Source organism: Pezoporus flaviventris, unplaced genomic scaffold, assembly GCF_033815535.1.
Source record: "Pezoporus flaviventris isolate CSIRO_AGI_PZ_B2104156 unplaced genomic scaffold, CSIRO_AGI_Pfla_v1 ptg000036l, whole genome shotgun sequence".
In the NCBI taxonomy this organism is placed as follows: domain Eukaryota; kingdom Metazoa; phylum Chordata; class Aves; order Psittaciformes; family Psittacidae; genus Pezoporus; species Pezoporus flaviventris.
In genome coordinates, this window is record NW_026892584.1 from 5,750,517 (window position 1) to 5,765,148 (window position 14,632).

The 14,632-nt window shown below is 36.6% G+C and overlaps 1 protein-coding gene across 6 annotated transcripts in view; it reads right to left on the minus strand.

Annotated features, from left to right (window-relative positions):
- Nucleotides 1-147: 147 nt before the first annotated feature.
- The window catches only part of ZNF143 (zinc finger protein 143), a 39,192-nt gene continuing 24,707 nt past the window's right edge, over nt 148-14,632 (minus strand). For 4 of the 6 annotated variants that reach the window (XM_061462967.1, XM_061462965.1, XM_061462966.1 and 1 more), the window contains 8 exons: nt 14,222-14,297; nt 12,570-12,695; nt 9,502-9,681; nt 8,196-8,423; nt 6,846-6,994; nt 4,994-5,155; nt 3,302-3,448; nt 148-2,132 (listed from right to left, as the gene is read on the minus strand). In XM_061462967.1, the coding sequence (XP_061318951.1) occupies nt 2,049-2,132; nt 3,302-3,448; nt 4,994-5,155; nt 6,846-6,994; nt 8,196-8,423; nt 9,502-9,681; nt 12,570-12,695; nt 14,222-14,297 (1,152 nt within the window). In that variant the 3' untranslated portion in view covers nt 148-2,048. The remainder of the gene's footprint in view (nt 2,133-3,301; nt 3,449-4,993; nt 5,156-6,845; nt 6,995-8,195; nt 8,424-9,501; nt 9,682-12,569; nt 12,696-14,221; nt 14,298-14,632) is intronic. The other 2 variants (XM_061462964.1, XM_061462968.1) reach the window with 2 other exon arrangements.

A 14,632-nucleotide genomic window follows, 5' to 3' on the forward strand; every position in this document is an offset into this window, starting at 1 on the left:
ATACTCACATTTGTACAGTGGTCAAAAAACGTCCTGGGAAACGAGAAGAACTGAAGTTATTTCTTTGCTAGAGTTAAAGCCACTGTTCCAGCCACCATTTCCAGAAACTATTAAGCAATAAAATGTAAGCAAAACAACCTTGAATGATCTTGTCGAATGATACGTCTTTAATGTCTAAAAGGTAGTATGTACTAAGGAACTGATCTAGTTGACAGGCAATGAATCCTCCTTGCATAGTACATTTATCTCCATGGGATATCAAGAATTACAGCATTTTAGGAAAACTGGCACCTAGGTGAGCAAGCAGCCTCAATCCTATACAAAAGTTACAGAAAAACCTCAATGTTTCCAGGTTTTACTTTGCAATAGATCCACACCTATCCCACAGTACCATATTCTTTCACTGCGTTTTTCAATTGGTCATCTGTATGAAAAACAAAAGGCTGTAACCCACTCTGATACAGTAATTCATGATAAATTAGCTTCATTCTATTTAAACTTGGCCTTTTTGAGGTCAAATACCTCAAGGTATGTAGTTATGGACTTAATGTAAAATGTGTACCTCACAATACTCAGAAAACGATTATTTGATTAACACTTCATCCAGAAGATGTTTACTCCTTCCCTTGAGAATGTAAAAGATGAAGCTTCAGTTTCAGAAGTGCTTTTGCCACTCATCTAAAATTAACACTGAATTTTACATGAAGCCAAAAATTTTTAACTTAACAAGCTTACTAACAAAAGACATTTTTCTATATATATATAAAAAAATTACTTTTTACTGCATGTGTTAGACATATCTACGATGGATTTTTTCCCTTTACAGAATGATAGGCATAGAGAGGCATTGTACTTATATCATCATTAACTAATCCCTTTTTTCTAGTAACTTATGTCCTGATTTTCAAAAGCACTGATTATCAGCACAACCTGGGTACTGAATGGTAGCAGCAGGCACTCAGAACTGTTGAAAACAGACTATTAGTACTTGTGCTTTTGCTGCAAATGCACCATTTGAAAAGTAAACTTGCCTCTTGAAAACAGGTATGTTTACTTTTTAAGTCAAAATCGGTTGCCCAATTACTTACTACTTTAATCATTCTTGTAGTGCTTTAGAATGTTTAAAGTAACTGTTAACAATAATTACTTAATACACTATAGTGGATTATGATCAAAATTAATACGTCAGAAATGAAGTTTATGATTAATAAACTTTGAAAAATTTATACATGGCCATAAATAAATAATTTGAACTTCAGTCTCATTAAAAAGTAAACCAGTATGTCACACAACAATATCATCCTATCTAGACAATACAATCTTGATATATTTTATTGCATAATAATTTGAGAGTAACTTCTTAAGTAAAATATGTAAAGAAACAAAAATTATTAGATTTACTTCCTTTAATATTGAACAACCAAAGTGTCGCCTTTGTACATAATCCAATTTAAAGAGAATATAATTAGCACTTCCAGCATTAACAGTCTATATTTACAATGACTAAAATGGGGTAGATAATCCAGAGAGTATTCAAATCCGTATGAAACAAATCAAAATATGAAGATTTACAGCTGGCTCAAATCCAAGACTTTTCCATTTATGGAATGCAATTTAAAAGGCTCTGTCATCTTTATTACTTGTAAGGGTTCCTGAAATGATGATTTTTTTCAATAGTATTTTAAATATTTGAGTTCTTCAGTAATGCCTGCATTATTCGCACATGACATTAAAAATTAATTCCAATACTTATATATTTTTCATTTGCTTGTAGACCAGTCTGAAATCTGATGAAAGGCTAACAAGGAAATTTACTAAATAATCCTAATTACATATTCCTGAAAATACAACAGTTGGAAGCAGGTGATGTCAGTCCATTCCAAGGGTTACGTACACAAAACTTACAAAATGTTCTTCACTCTTGCATAAAATGTGTACAGTTTCAGTGAGTGGGGAACTTCAAAGTTTTTATGGGCTGCCGCTGGCGTGGACCTTTGATTGAAAATAAAATACCTTTCACTCTATTGTTCTGGTGGCAGTTTTAGAAGTTAATCATCAATCCCTGGTGTTTCACCCTGTTGTATTCTGGAGGCTATTCTAATGGCTTCTTCCAGAGACTGTTGTTCTCCAAGCTGAAACAAATGCATTTAAACATAAATAAATCCAAAATGTTACATATGGATAATAAATGTGTAAAAACAAAACAAAAACAAACAAAAAAACAACACAAAACCAAACCCCAACAAAAAAAGATGAAGGCAAAGATCTGGATATCGATCAGTTCTTTCACACAAGTAAGTGTGATCAGGAGTCACACCTCTTCTGGGTAATATATGCTAGCAGCTACCTAATTGACATGGCAATTAAACTAGCTTCTGACAGCAGATTAAAATGAGTTTCTATGTATTTACTAAATAAATTTTCTTCAAAGAACTGCTGCATGGTAAACGTTTCATGACACACAAAACAGATGATATTTCAACTTGGCAGATATAACAAAGCTAAGATAAAGCTTTCAAAAGTCATGGTGGCTGTTGAATTACATTTTAACATTGGTAAACAACACTGGCAAACAATCTTCATTTTTCTTAACTCTTGCAGAAGGTCAGCTCTTTGGAACACCATATGACATTAATATATTTAAAAAGTTTAACTTTATTGCAGAATCCTGACTAGGTAAGAAAAGCAGTCATGATGACACTGATTCTATGGTAGTTTAGGAAGGATGTTATCTTGTAGTAGAAGCACAAGGCCATTAACGTATCTGACATGGTCAGAGGCAATTTCAACTAACACTGAATAAAGACAATTTTGGAAAGAATATGTACACCATACACATATGTCCAGTGATGGGAATACTGAAGACAGACGACCTCAACCTATTAAAAACAAAGTTGGTCATTAACCTGTTGGCTCAGGATAAAGCTGCATGAGAGTGTGTAAAGGAAAACCACATTATTTGCCAGATAGACCTAATGGGACAGTTCTAAATACTGCTTGTCACTAGCTCTCACATTCTGGAGCTACTCGAAGCAAAAGCAGCTCTGTTACCACCTCCTTAGGACTTCAATTTGGCTATCAGGCTCCTGGCTTTATCAGTATTTAGAAACTCAATGGATTCATTTGGAAAATCAAGTGCTTACTATTCCTCTTCCTAACCCTATATATTATTTAAAATATGAGATCATACAGTTATGGGGTATTTTTTTGTAGGGGAGCCAAGCTTATTAGAATAATTCTGTTGCATGACTAAGAGCTTCTAGAAGTAAGAAACACTTCAAAAAACATATCACCATCTTACCTGTACTGCAATTTGTGTTCCATTTGATGTAGCCAGCAATGTGACAGGTCTAGTTTCTGTAGTCACTAAATGGTGCCCATGTTGTTGATGTCCCATGTCTGATGAGGCGCTATGAAATGCTGCTAAGTCTTGAGCCACAATAGCAACCTTCAATACCAAAGGAAGAGAATCAACTGGATGACAGATCTGTTACAATGGTTATCTTCAAAGTTAAAGTTAAATTCAAAGCCATGATCATGCATGAGCATGATTTTATTGTGTAAAAGATAATTTTTTTAAGAAAGGTTGCCATCATTGTGTTTTCAAAGTTACCTGTTAGCTCTCAAAATATGGATTTCGTGAGAACTGCACAGAAATCCAGTAAATGTGTCTATAAGCCTGTAACTATTTATACATACAGAGCGTAGTGATTAGTAAGTATATTCATTTCATCTGGTGGATTTTTCAAACAGTGGAATCCATTATTAAGTTAAAGTTTTAAAATGATTCAGTATATTTCTACTTTAAAAGCTAGGTATTGTATTTGTATATTAAGAACAAACCCACAAATACATACTTACACAAATGCTTCCTATCTGCCGAATTAACTACAGTCCCATAATAGTGATAATGTTACAGTTCATACTGGATTCTATTCTTAGTTCTGGCACTCATTGACTACGTGACTTTGGGGAAAACACTTAGCATTTCCAGGTCTTATTTTACATGCATGCACCTAAATGAAATGCCAGATTGGTACCTTAATTTTTTTCTTGGTGGACAATTGTTTTTAGAACATTCTGCCATATGTTGATATATAGCAGCGGAGTAGAACACATCATATGTATGAGTGTGAATATGAATAATCATTCCCTTTATGTGAAAGGAATGCTATGGCCAGGTGTTGAAAACTGCTTTATTTAGATAAATCCATGTGAATGACAGAACTGTGATGGCTTAGAATCATAGAATACTTAGGGTTGGAAAGGACCTTAAGATCATCAAGTTCCAACCCTGCTGCCATGGGTAGAGTCACCACACACTAAACCATGTTACCCAAGACTCCATTCAAACTGGCCTTGAACACTGCCAGGGATGGAGCATTCACAGCTTCCTTGGGCAACCCATTCCAGTGCCTCACCACCCTCACAGGAAAGAACTTCTTCCTAATATCTAACCTAAACTTCCCCTGTTTAAGTTTGAACCTGTTACCCCTTGGCCTACCACTACAGTCCCTAATGAAGAGTCCCTCCCCAGCATCCTTGCAGGCCCCCTTCAGATACTGGAAGGCTGCTATGAGGTCTCCCCGCAGCCTTCTCTTCTCCAGGCTGAACAGCCCCAACTTTCTCAGCCTGTCTTCATATGGGAGGTGCTCCGGTCCCCTGATCATCCTCGTGGCCCTCCTCTGGACTTGTCCCAACAGTTCCATGTCCTTTTTATGTTGAGGACACCAGAACTGCACACAGTACTCCAAGTGAGGTCTCACGAGAGCAGAGTAGAGGGGCAGGATCACCTCCTTCGACCTGCTGGTCACACTCCTTTTGATGCAGCCCAGGATACGGTTCTTTCTGGGCTGCAAGCGCACACTGAAGCAGGCTCATACTCAGTTTCTCATCAACCAACACCCCCAAGTCCTTCTCTGCACTGCAAAGATGCCTATTTTAGATCATCCTATAAAGGAACATTACACATCTACACAGGATTATATCTTACCTGTTGTCCTTCAGCACCTTCAGCAGTAACCATTGCTACAGAATGTGTTCCTGCAGAAGAGATGACGGCATCGTGGGCAGGTACTGTGATGGTGGTGCCATCTTGTGTTACCATAGTGATAGTATTGCCAATGGCCTGCATATCTGCCTGCGTTATGTTGACCTGAAACACAAAATAGTTCCTGAACTAGAAGAAGGTGGTTTAATTGCTGCTCAAGGCCTACTTAGGCTTAGTTTTTGGCAACATAACATACATTTTTAAGTAAGGTTTAAAAAACAAGACAAAACCAAAACCTGTTGATAAGCATTTGAAGTGTAACAGCATATATCAAATTCCTGCTACTTGGTTCAGCAGGAATATTCCTGGCTAACTTAATTTCTTCATTTGAAACAAACTGTGTAGCAATCCAGAACAACAAGCCTACTAATAATGGGGGAAAAGTCTTTTAAGCTGGTCATAATTAATATACCAGCCAAAAGATACAGTAGCATTACTCCACATCCTGACCAGCATGCTCATGCATTCCTCGAGAATCACCATCACTCTTTGGCCAATTCCCAGTCTTAGACAAAGAGGCATCATCACATTCATCTTACTGATCAGGACCTAACATTCCATGACCTTTCAGACACAATTATCTGTTTACAGAAATAAAAATATGGCTCTCAGTAACAAGAAAAAGAATGCATACTTGTGCCCAGAGACTGCAACTCCATGTTAATCAGATCATACCCCAAATAACTGCGTGATACATTATCTATGTGTCTCACACAATGGACAATGTGATTCAAGGCAGTAAGTAACACTTGACACATGTGATCTTAACGGAAATGCTAAAGGCCCTCTTAGGGCTTAGAATTTAAACCACAAATAAACAATAAAAAATTAACAATATAAATTACTAATGTCTCCAGTATAAACACATTAGGGCATCAGATAAATGATTTCATGTCTGATTTACAAGGTAATAAAACATCCAAGAACTAAAGTCAAGCTGAAGGATAACTTAAATAAATGTAAGAACTCCGTGTCAAGACTTCTGGCCTTCATTTTAGAGGGTAAAAATGCCAGTTACTTAGTGCTGCTGCAATGTTCAAGGCTGGTAATATTTAATTTCCAATTTGAATTTAGGAGGTATCTTACATATGCTACTGGCATTTCAGCTACATTTCCAGCTAAGATAAAAACTTTTTCCCATATGCCTTCAATATATTACCATAGCTAAACAAATGAGTTGTGCTGAAATTCCCACTTAATGAAATTTCATAGAAAACCTTAAAAAAAACATATCCTTGGGAATCCTTAAAAAAAATATATCCATAGGAATTTTCAAGTGGGGGTAGTTCAAAGCATTCCTTAATCTCTTGTTTATGTTAAAAATGCTAAGAACTGCACAATACTAAACAGCTTGTAAAGCAGGCACCTGGACCAAAAACATTTCCCAGCCCTCCATCCCAACAAAGTACATGCAGACAAAACAACAGCGAAGATGACTGTCAGATATTAATATATTGTATTAATTAGGGAATTCTGAGAAACCTCAGAAACTAGGCTGTAACAATTGTTATGCCTGCTTTAATAGTGACAAAAGGATAGCAAAAAAAAATTATAATCAAGCTTTGTATTAATGCAGTTTCAGATATCAGAATACGGGGTTTAATTTAGGTATTCCACAGGAGGCTCAACCCTAAACATATCCTAACCCAGCTCCAGAAAAGCTTCTGTTCTAAAGAAACCCACATACGTATTTACCAAGAATCCCAACTGATCTTAGAAAGCACATGAGTATCTGCAACATCTGCCTCAATTCCCAATGTATTTTTGTCAGCTGTTCAACTCTGCGTTTACTTACATGTTGGGTTCCATCCTGGGATATTAGTGCTACTTGCTGACCTAATCCTGACTGAGTAACTGTAGCAACCTGTGCAGAAATTACATCTTCTCCATCTACACCTGTCACATAGGTTATTTGGGAACCTTTGAGAACATCTTCACCTTGACCTATTTGATACAAAGAAGGCAAAAGGGTAGTTTACACACTCTAGATGCTGCCAGGAAAGCAAATGACGAGGGTTAAATGCCAGCCTGGTTTGAAGGTTTTAAACATTCCAACAGAAAACTTTTAGTGGAAAGAGGAGAAAAATAAAAGCAAGTCAGAAAGTCTGTTTTAGGAACATGGGGTATAATCTTTTAGCAGTGAGTTTTAACACACAAATATTATACATAAATAGTTTATTAGCAAATATTGAAATGGTGACAAACATTTCTAATTAATTCATTATATGTTAACCTCTCCATACAAGATGCTCCATGCACACACAACTGGCAGCTTTTAAAGAGTTATTAATTAACAAACATACAGAAGAACACAGGGATGCCTTTGTGTCACTTAAGTTCAGAATCTTAATAAATATTTAACCTCAGCAAATGAATCTTATAATTCCCTTAAAAGGAATTGGATTCCAGCAGATCTGCTTGAGGCATTCAATGTAGTTTCCCACATACATGTAGGAAAACAACTTCATTGACCAAAACAGTTTGTGCACTTATTTCCAATCTTCAGTCACATGTAAAAATCACAATTTGATAAGTGGTATTTGTCCTATCACAGTACTTCCTTCAGTCTGATCTTTAATAGCCATAGAATTCAGTACTCATGATACCATGAGTACTGCAGCAAATGAATTAATTTTCATCTTTGCTTCTAGGACAGTTTACATAAACTGCTATTAACCACAGCAAAACCAGCACAGTATCAGCATAGTGCAAAGATGAATTTTCCTTTTCTCAAGGCAGTGCCTTTGCACCTGCACAAAAGACCGTCACCAAGCATGGTGTTCTAGATATACTCTTAGAAAAATACCCAAGAAAAATTCAGTAGCTTGCAAGCAAAAGCATTTTAGATTCTCCCAGGTCACTCCCCACATTCATTTTTATAGCAGGTTTGCTGGGACTGCATATCAAATTTCTCTTATCTCCAGAACTGCTGTGAATGAGTTTATGATCTGGTCAATTATTCTCTCAGTTTCTGTTTACAAGTTGCCCACCAGACTAAAAAGTCCTACAAAGAAGTTAAAATAACTTTATTAAGTGCTTCAGATTTTTATCTGTGCTTTCGTTTCCTTGGTTATAAAAAAAACCCAGCAAAATATTATCCAGCCCATTTTTTTATAACACAAGAATCTACAACTGAAACTCTAACCTGGAGGTGGCTCAAAAAAAGCCTCTTGTTCTTCTTCAATGGGCTCTGTGTCATTGTGCGCTGTCCGCTTATGCATAGCGAGTGTAGAAATCTGCTTGTATGTTTTCCCACAGTGATTACAGTTATATGGTTTGGAATGAGTATGTACAACATGATGCTTGTATAAACTAGAGTACTCTGTAAAACGTTTGTCACAACCAGGAACTGTACAGACATAGGGCTTCTCCCCTGTATGGAAAACAAAAGGGATAAAGAGAACTTTATTCAGGATGCACAGAAAAAATTGTCAACAAGTGATATTTGGTGACACAACTTCACTGCCAACAGTGAAGATCAAGCTCACAGAGTTTATCAATGCAGCTTCTCACTGTCCTTTGTGTAGAACAACTGCCAGTAAAACTTGGCCCCTTTTCTCTCCATTCCATCTAAAACATCATTCTGAGGAAGACAGAAGGATACAGGCTGAAAGCTGCAATGTCGGTTTAGCATCATATTGAGAATTTTGTTCTTTTATTACTGGAAGCCCCACACTTCTCAGTAATCAGGTATAGTTGATACCCTAGCACAATTTCATTTACTTTTGAGTCTTTCAGCTCTGAAGAAAGCTTATGAGAAGCATATGTTTAAACAATTATGGTTTCATGTAAAAACAACTTTCATTTAAAAGTCAATGAAACACATGTCCAAATTGTGAACTAGAAAGATTATCTGAGATACAAAACGTACCTCAATGAAACCTGTCTGTGCTTCTGTAAAATACCTAAGGCTACAGGATTATACGGCTATCACTGGTTTTTACATTTTAGAACCTTTGAATCTGTGCTGATTATTTCTGCTAACCAATCAAGTTGGGTATGTATTTTCACCTCTACTCTATAGAAAGGTTTTGACCACTGCTCCAGCAGCAAGGAAAATACAGCTGGGATGAATCAATGACTCACAATGATGAGCCCAAGTCATACTCAGACTTGTACTTTACTGTTATTTAAGAAGCAGCTCACAATGGAGGCAAACCCTAGAACCATATAAGGATGTAGCCCAATGTCCACTGAAGATGCGGTTTTGCATTCATTTTAAAGAACTATGTATCCAAAACAAAATTATTCTGCCTTGACAGCAAGGCAGGAAACCTAACTGCTTAACTGTCCTCAGCTCAGGGTAGACAAGCCCAAATAAAAGTGCCAAGCCAGGTCACATAAACATGACTAAACCCAGTTACAATGTTCCAAAACAGTGTTCACAAGGAGAATGACAAAGCCTTTCCCAAGCAGACTGCACTTCAAAATACAAAACATCACTCATATACCTGTGTGTATTCTCACATGATTCTTATAATTAGTTGCACTGGCAAAAGCTCTCCCACATCCTGGCTCTGTACAGTAATAAGGCCTTTCGCCTGTATGTGTCCTGATGTGAACCTTTCTAATATTAGATGTTGTGAATGACCTGCCACATCCTTCAAATGGACACTTAAAGGGCCTTTCACCTGAAAAATAAAGAAAAAATGACACACATGCAAAAATTACAAAAGAACAAAAATCTTAAGTTATATTTAAGACTGAATGTAGGAAACTAAAGCTACCTAATTCTCTCTTTGAGACCCAGTGAGAAACATCATGAACATGCCACTGTGCAGTGTTATACCGTTTAGCCAAAATTGTCAAAATTCAGGAAAATCATACCATCTGTAAACTAAATTATGAAGTATTTAGATTAGTACTTTATGATGTATAAAACAGACTCAGTTGCTTGGATTAGCTTCCACACTGTCCATATTCTAACATGTATTTAACACCACTCCCCCAAAATAAATATAACATTTTTACATTTGTCAATTATAATTCATTAAAAAAAACAAACAAAAAACCCAAAAAACTCCTTCATGATTTAACGTACAACCAAGATAGAAGTGGATTAGTAAAACTCATTATAGACAACGGTCTTTAAGGACAGGTAGCCCTGAAAATCATTTTAGCCCCCAAAAGCAATCACAAATACAGGTTATTTTAAAATAACTCTATTAATGCAATATAAATCTAAGCACAGTAACTTAACATCATCGCACCAAAACATTTCAGTAGGTAAGACCAACCCCTGCCTAATATCCCAATACCCCTGACCTTTCAGGTCTATTAAAGCACACAGAGCAGGAGAGCGAAGAGGGTTAACTGTGCTATCCTGCTGTAATTTAACACTTCCTAGAGCTATGTAGGTTCCACCCACTGTACTGCTTACCAAACAGAAGAATCTGAGAACCAGAGAAGACAGATTACCACTACAGACCATAACATTAAGTACTTAGAGACGGAGATAAAAAACAAAGTCCTGATAGAGAGACATTAATACCATGAAACTCTGAAGTCGTTAGCTCCTTGGCAGAGGAAACTATAATTCATTCCTTAGGGCAGCAGCTGCTTCAAGGTTTTTCAGCTTTCTGCCAAGGCAGTGTGTGCGTGCATTAAGCATACGCACCTCAGTGTTGTGTTACCATAGCTCCCCTAATCCTTGCTTCAGCACAGGATCTCAAATCAAGCCTGAAAGGAGCAGGGCTACAGAGTCAACCCTGCCCAACAACAGACCCTGCCTTAGAAACTAGACCAGAAGACTCTTAAAGAATGCCCGCAAGAATGTCATCCAACCGGTTGGTGAAGTTTCTAATGCACTTGTTAGAAAAGCAACCTGTTTCCAGGTAACAGAGATTTCTAGCACTAGAAATGCAAAGCAAGTCAGAAGCTTTCAAGCTCTACCCCACAGCAGCTGTGAGGAATCATCCACTGCAGCTTTTCTGATACTAGAATAGTATGTCTAGGGAAGTCATGGAAGACCCTGGGCAAGCATCTGACAGCAAGAGGAAGCGAGACTGCACTGCCACTGAAAAAGAGGGAAAGAGCACTGGCTAAAACAGGCAGACAATGAAGGAAGTGCTACCCTGCTCTACATGATAAAGGAATGCAAAGTTTTGGGAGCCCTGTGAGAGTGAGCAGAGCCCAGACTTGCCTCCACCAGGTGCACTGTTGGAGGTCGCATAGAGGTGTATGAGCATACACCTCTCCATCCATATGCTCAAAGGACTTGGTGCAGTTTTCTCTTTGTTTTTTTTTGTTTCCTGAAACTACCCATGCATCTAAAAAATGACTTCCCTGAACTCCAGTCCCTGGACTGCTGGGAGCTTGTAACTGTATTATTAATATTGTTTAAATGTGTAAATGGTTACACACGGCTGGCTCAAGTCTTTTGTCTCCACTGCTAGATTACTATTGTACAACCTCTGTGGCCATAAAGAAGTAAAGAAAACATTCTACAGCTAATCAAGTTGTTGTCCATACTACGGAAGTCTTCTAGTTCATAGTCTGTACTTGATGTACTACATAATGTCAAACAGTTCTCTTCTAGAACTGGAAACAGATAACCGTTTTCTGTCTTCATTCTGATGACCAATTTAATATCAAAACAGCACTAATCCCAACAGACTGTCCTTGAACGCAGAAGTCCAGCAAAATTTTTATTGCCTGCATTTATCCTCCCCTGCTTTGTTCTTTTTAATATAAGGAAAAAATATTTCTTTTGCTCTTTTTTCCTGAGATTTAGAAAGTTTAGTGGAAAAAAATGTTGGTGTTCTAGCAGGCAGGTAAATATATGTAATAGAATAAGTGACAGATTATTCTTCCTACATAGGAGGTTTGGGTTGGGTATTCTTCCTTTTTTTTTTTTGTTAATTGGAAACATCAGGAACAGAAGAGACATTGTGGAAATTTGTTCACATGTGTGCACCCATAGGGTTGGCCTTTGTCATGTATGCTGTCTAGAATTTACTGGTGTTTTGGCTTTCAAATTACTCTTTTTGAGACAAAACATAAGATATTATTTTTTATGGATGTGGATGTTTTGATAACAGGTGTTTTTCTGTGACATTTTTGTTCATTTTTCTGCTGCAAGAACAGAGGTCAGGGTAACAAGCTCAGAACTGAAGATCTTCATGAAGCTGGCATGCAAGTTATTTTAAAGCACCAAAACTTAAGACTACTGCCATTTCTAAGAGGCAAGCCATATTATTGAGGAAAAGCTTGTTCTGTTACAGCTGCAAATGAAACTGTAAAGGCATCAAGTAACTCAGTGACAATATAAGTGATACACGGACAGAAGTTAGTGCATTTGCAATAGCAGTGTGAATGCTTAAGCACTTTTTCCAAGATAAGCATGCTGGATTTGCAGTAAATGCTTACCATGCTGAAAAGCTGTTTTGCTCACTGGGCTTCAGAAAGAGAATATACACAGGCTGATTTCATAAGTACAAAAATCACAGAATGAGCAAAGAAAAAAGTCCACTTAATTAAAAAAATATTAAAAAATAAAAAGGAGGGGTGACGATAGTACCTGTGTGGGTTCGGATATGTTTCTGCAGGTCTCCTGAAGTCTTGAATGACTTGGTGCAATTTTCTTCTGTGCACCGATAAGGCTTTTCACCAGTGTGTGTTCGGACATGACTTTTTAACCCATACCCTGAATATTAGAAAGGATGTTATAATTGTATAATCACAAAATCAGGGTATCATAAACCATCACCAGCAAAAGCTATGCTTGCCATTTCAATCGGGAAGGTCCCCAGTGAGTAAAATTTGCTCCTTCACTCTTGACAAGCTCTTCATTCTACCATACAGAACAGCAGAACTCAAGATACAGTTTAGAAATTCTTTCACCCTTCATTTATGAAGAAATTACACTTCCATAATGCTTCTTCCCTTCAAAAGGATAAACTGTAATGATTATAATGTAGACAAATATATATATTTTGTCTTCTGAGGAAGCTGTATAATCTGTATTCCACATACTTTTTAATCTCTTGCCAGTAATGTCATTAAAATGACAACTAATTATTTGCTTATACAAAAATCAGTAACATTAATGAAGTCATCACGAAAAGCACTATTGTTATCCAGGCTTTAATTATGTTAAACCGTATTATTAACATCATCACATATAGGTACCAACTGACAGCAGTCACAGACACCCATTCCCTTTAAGATTATTTTTAGGAACTCATTGTCATCAAGAACTCTACCAGTCTAAAGCAAGCTTCAGATCAGGCCCTCTGTAAATTATTCCACAAAGACCATTTTACCAGGAATTTTCCTTCTGTGCTTCCCTGAAAACATCATGACTAAAAAACCCTGAAACAGCCATTTTAGAAATGTTCAATCTGTTGCATTGGAAGAGAATATTTCATTATGCAGTTTTGAAATCTCTTTACACACACTATGCAGTTAAACTTGGGTGCAACGATTTAAGGATGGTTGTTTCCCTTTTGAACTTTCACATCAGCATTGCTTTTGCTTTTTTATATTCAAAGAAACAGTACTTCATGTATTAGCTGATTTTGTTGTTCTGTTTTGTGGAGGTTTTTGTTGAGTCTTTTTTTTTAAAAAAAGACCTTAACTTTTCCAAGCATCATGCTAGTTTGCATTCAAAGTAAAAGAATAAAATTTGAAGCAAGATTTGCTCTTTCACTTTCTTCCATATTTCATTCTTCATAACTTCATTTTGCATAATAGAATTCAATTTCAGGAAGAGTATCATATAGAAGCAGAGTAGTCTGTATGAAACGTACAGCTCACTTCATGAGAAACATCACTGATACAAATTCAATAAAGATCACTTAAAGCAGCTTCTTCCATCAAAGTTCCTTTTAAATGTGTAACAGTTCAGGTACTTACCTCATACTAACAGGTTCAGCTTCTTATTATCACCTCAATTTATACTATTAGTTAAGAAAGGACTATTTAAAAAAAAAAAATCTGACCTTAGCATGACAAGTGAACAGTAAGGGAAAATGTCAAATGTTTCATGTTATTCCTCCTTCAGTAACTAAGAGCTAAATCCCCTGTACTTTCTACACTAGCTGAAATTATGACTTTTTTTTTTAACTGCATTCTCCCAACCAAGTTTTTAGCAGTTTAAAAAAGGCAGTATTAAAAACTTACTTTAAACAAGCACTAGCAAGCAGGAGGAACTAGTCTACAAAAGATTACCTGTTGCAAAGGCTTTGCCACATCCAGGATGTTCACACTGATATGGCCTGTCTCCCGTGTGGGACCTTTCATGTACCTGTCAAGACATCCAGTATACTTACTTAATGAAATGTTGTATTTGATTATTTCAACACAGAAACAGTTCATTCTCAAATACAATGTGTTTTATTTCTCTTCGTATGATTCACATTCAAGCATCTTCTTTTTAAATCAGTGAGGATAAAAAAAAAATTAAAAGAAATATGGTGACAATGTTTTCCCTAAAACTAAATATGTTTTACATTTCTGTAAACACACACAAGAGTTGCCATCATACAAGTACATTGAAGACAGTATGCAAACATGCCTCAGACCCACTGTCTGATTTTTTTTTTACTCCACTAAGCGCTTCTAATGATCCTCTTACATTTC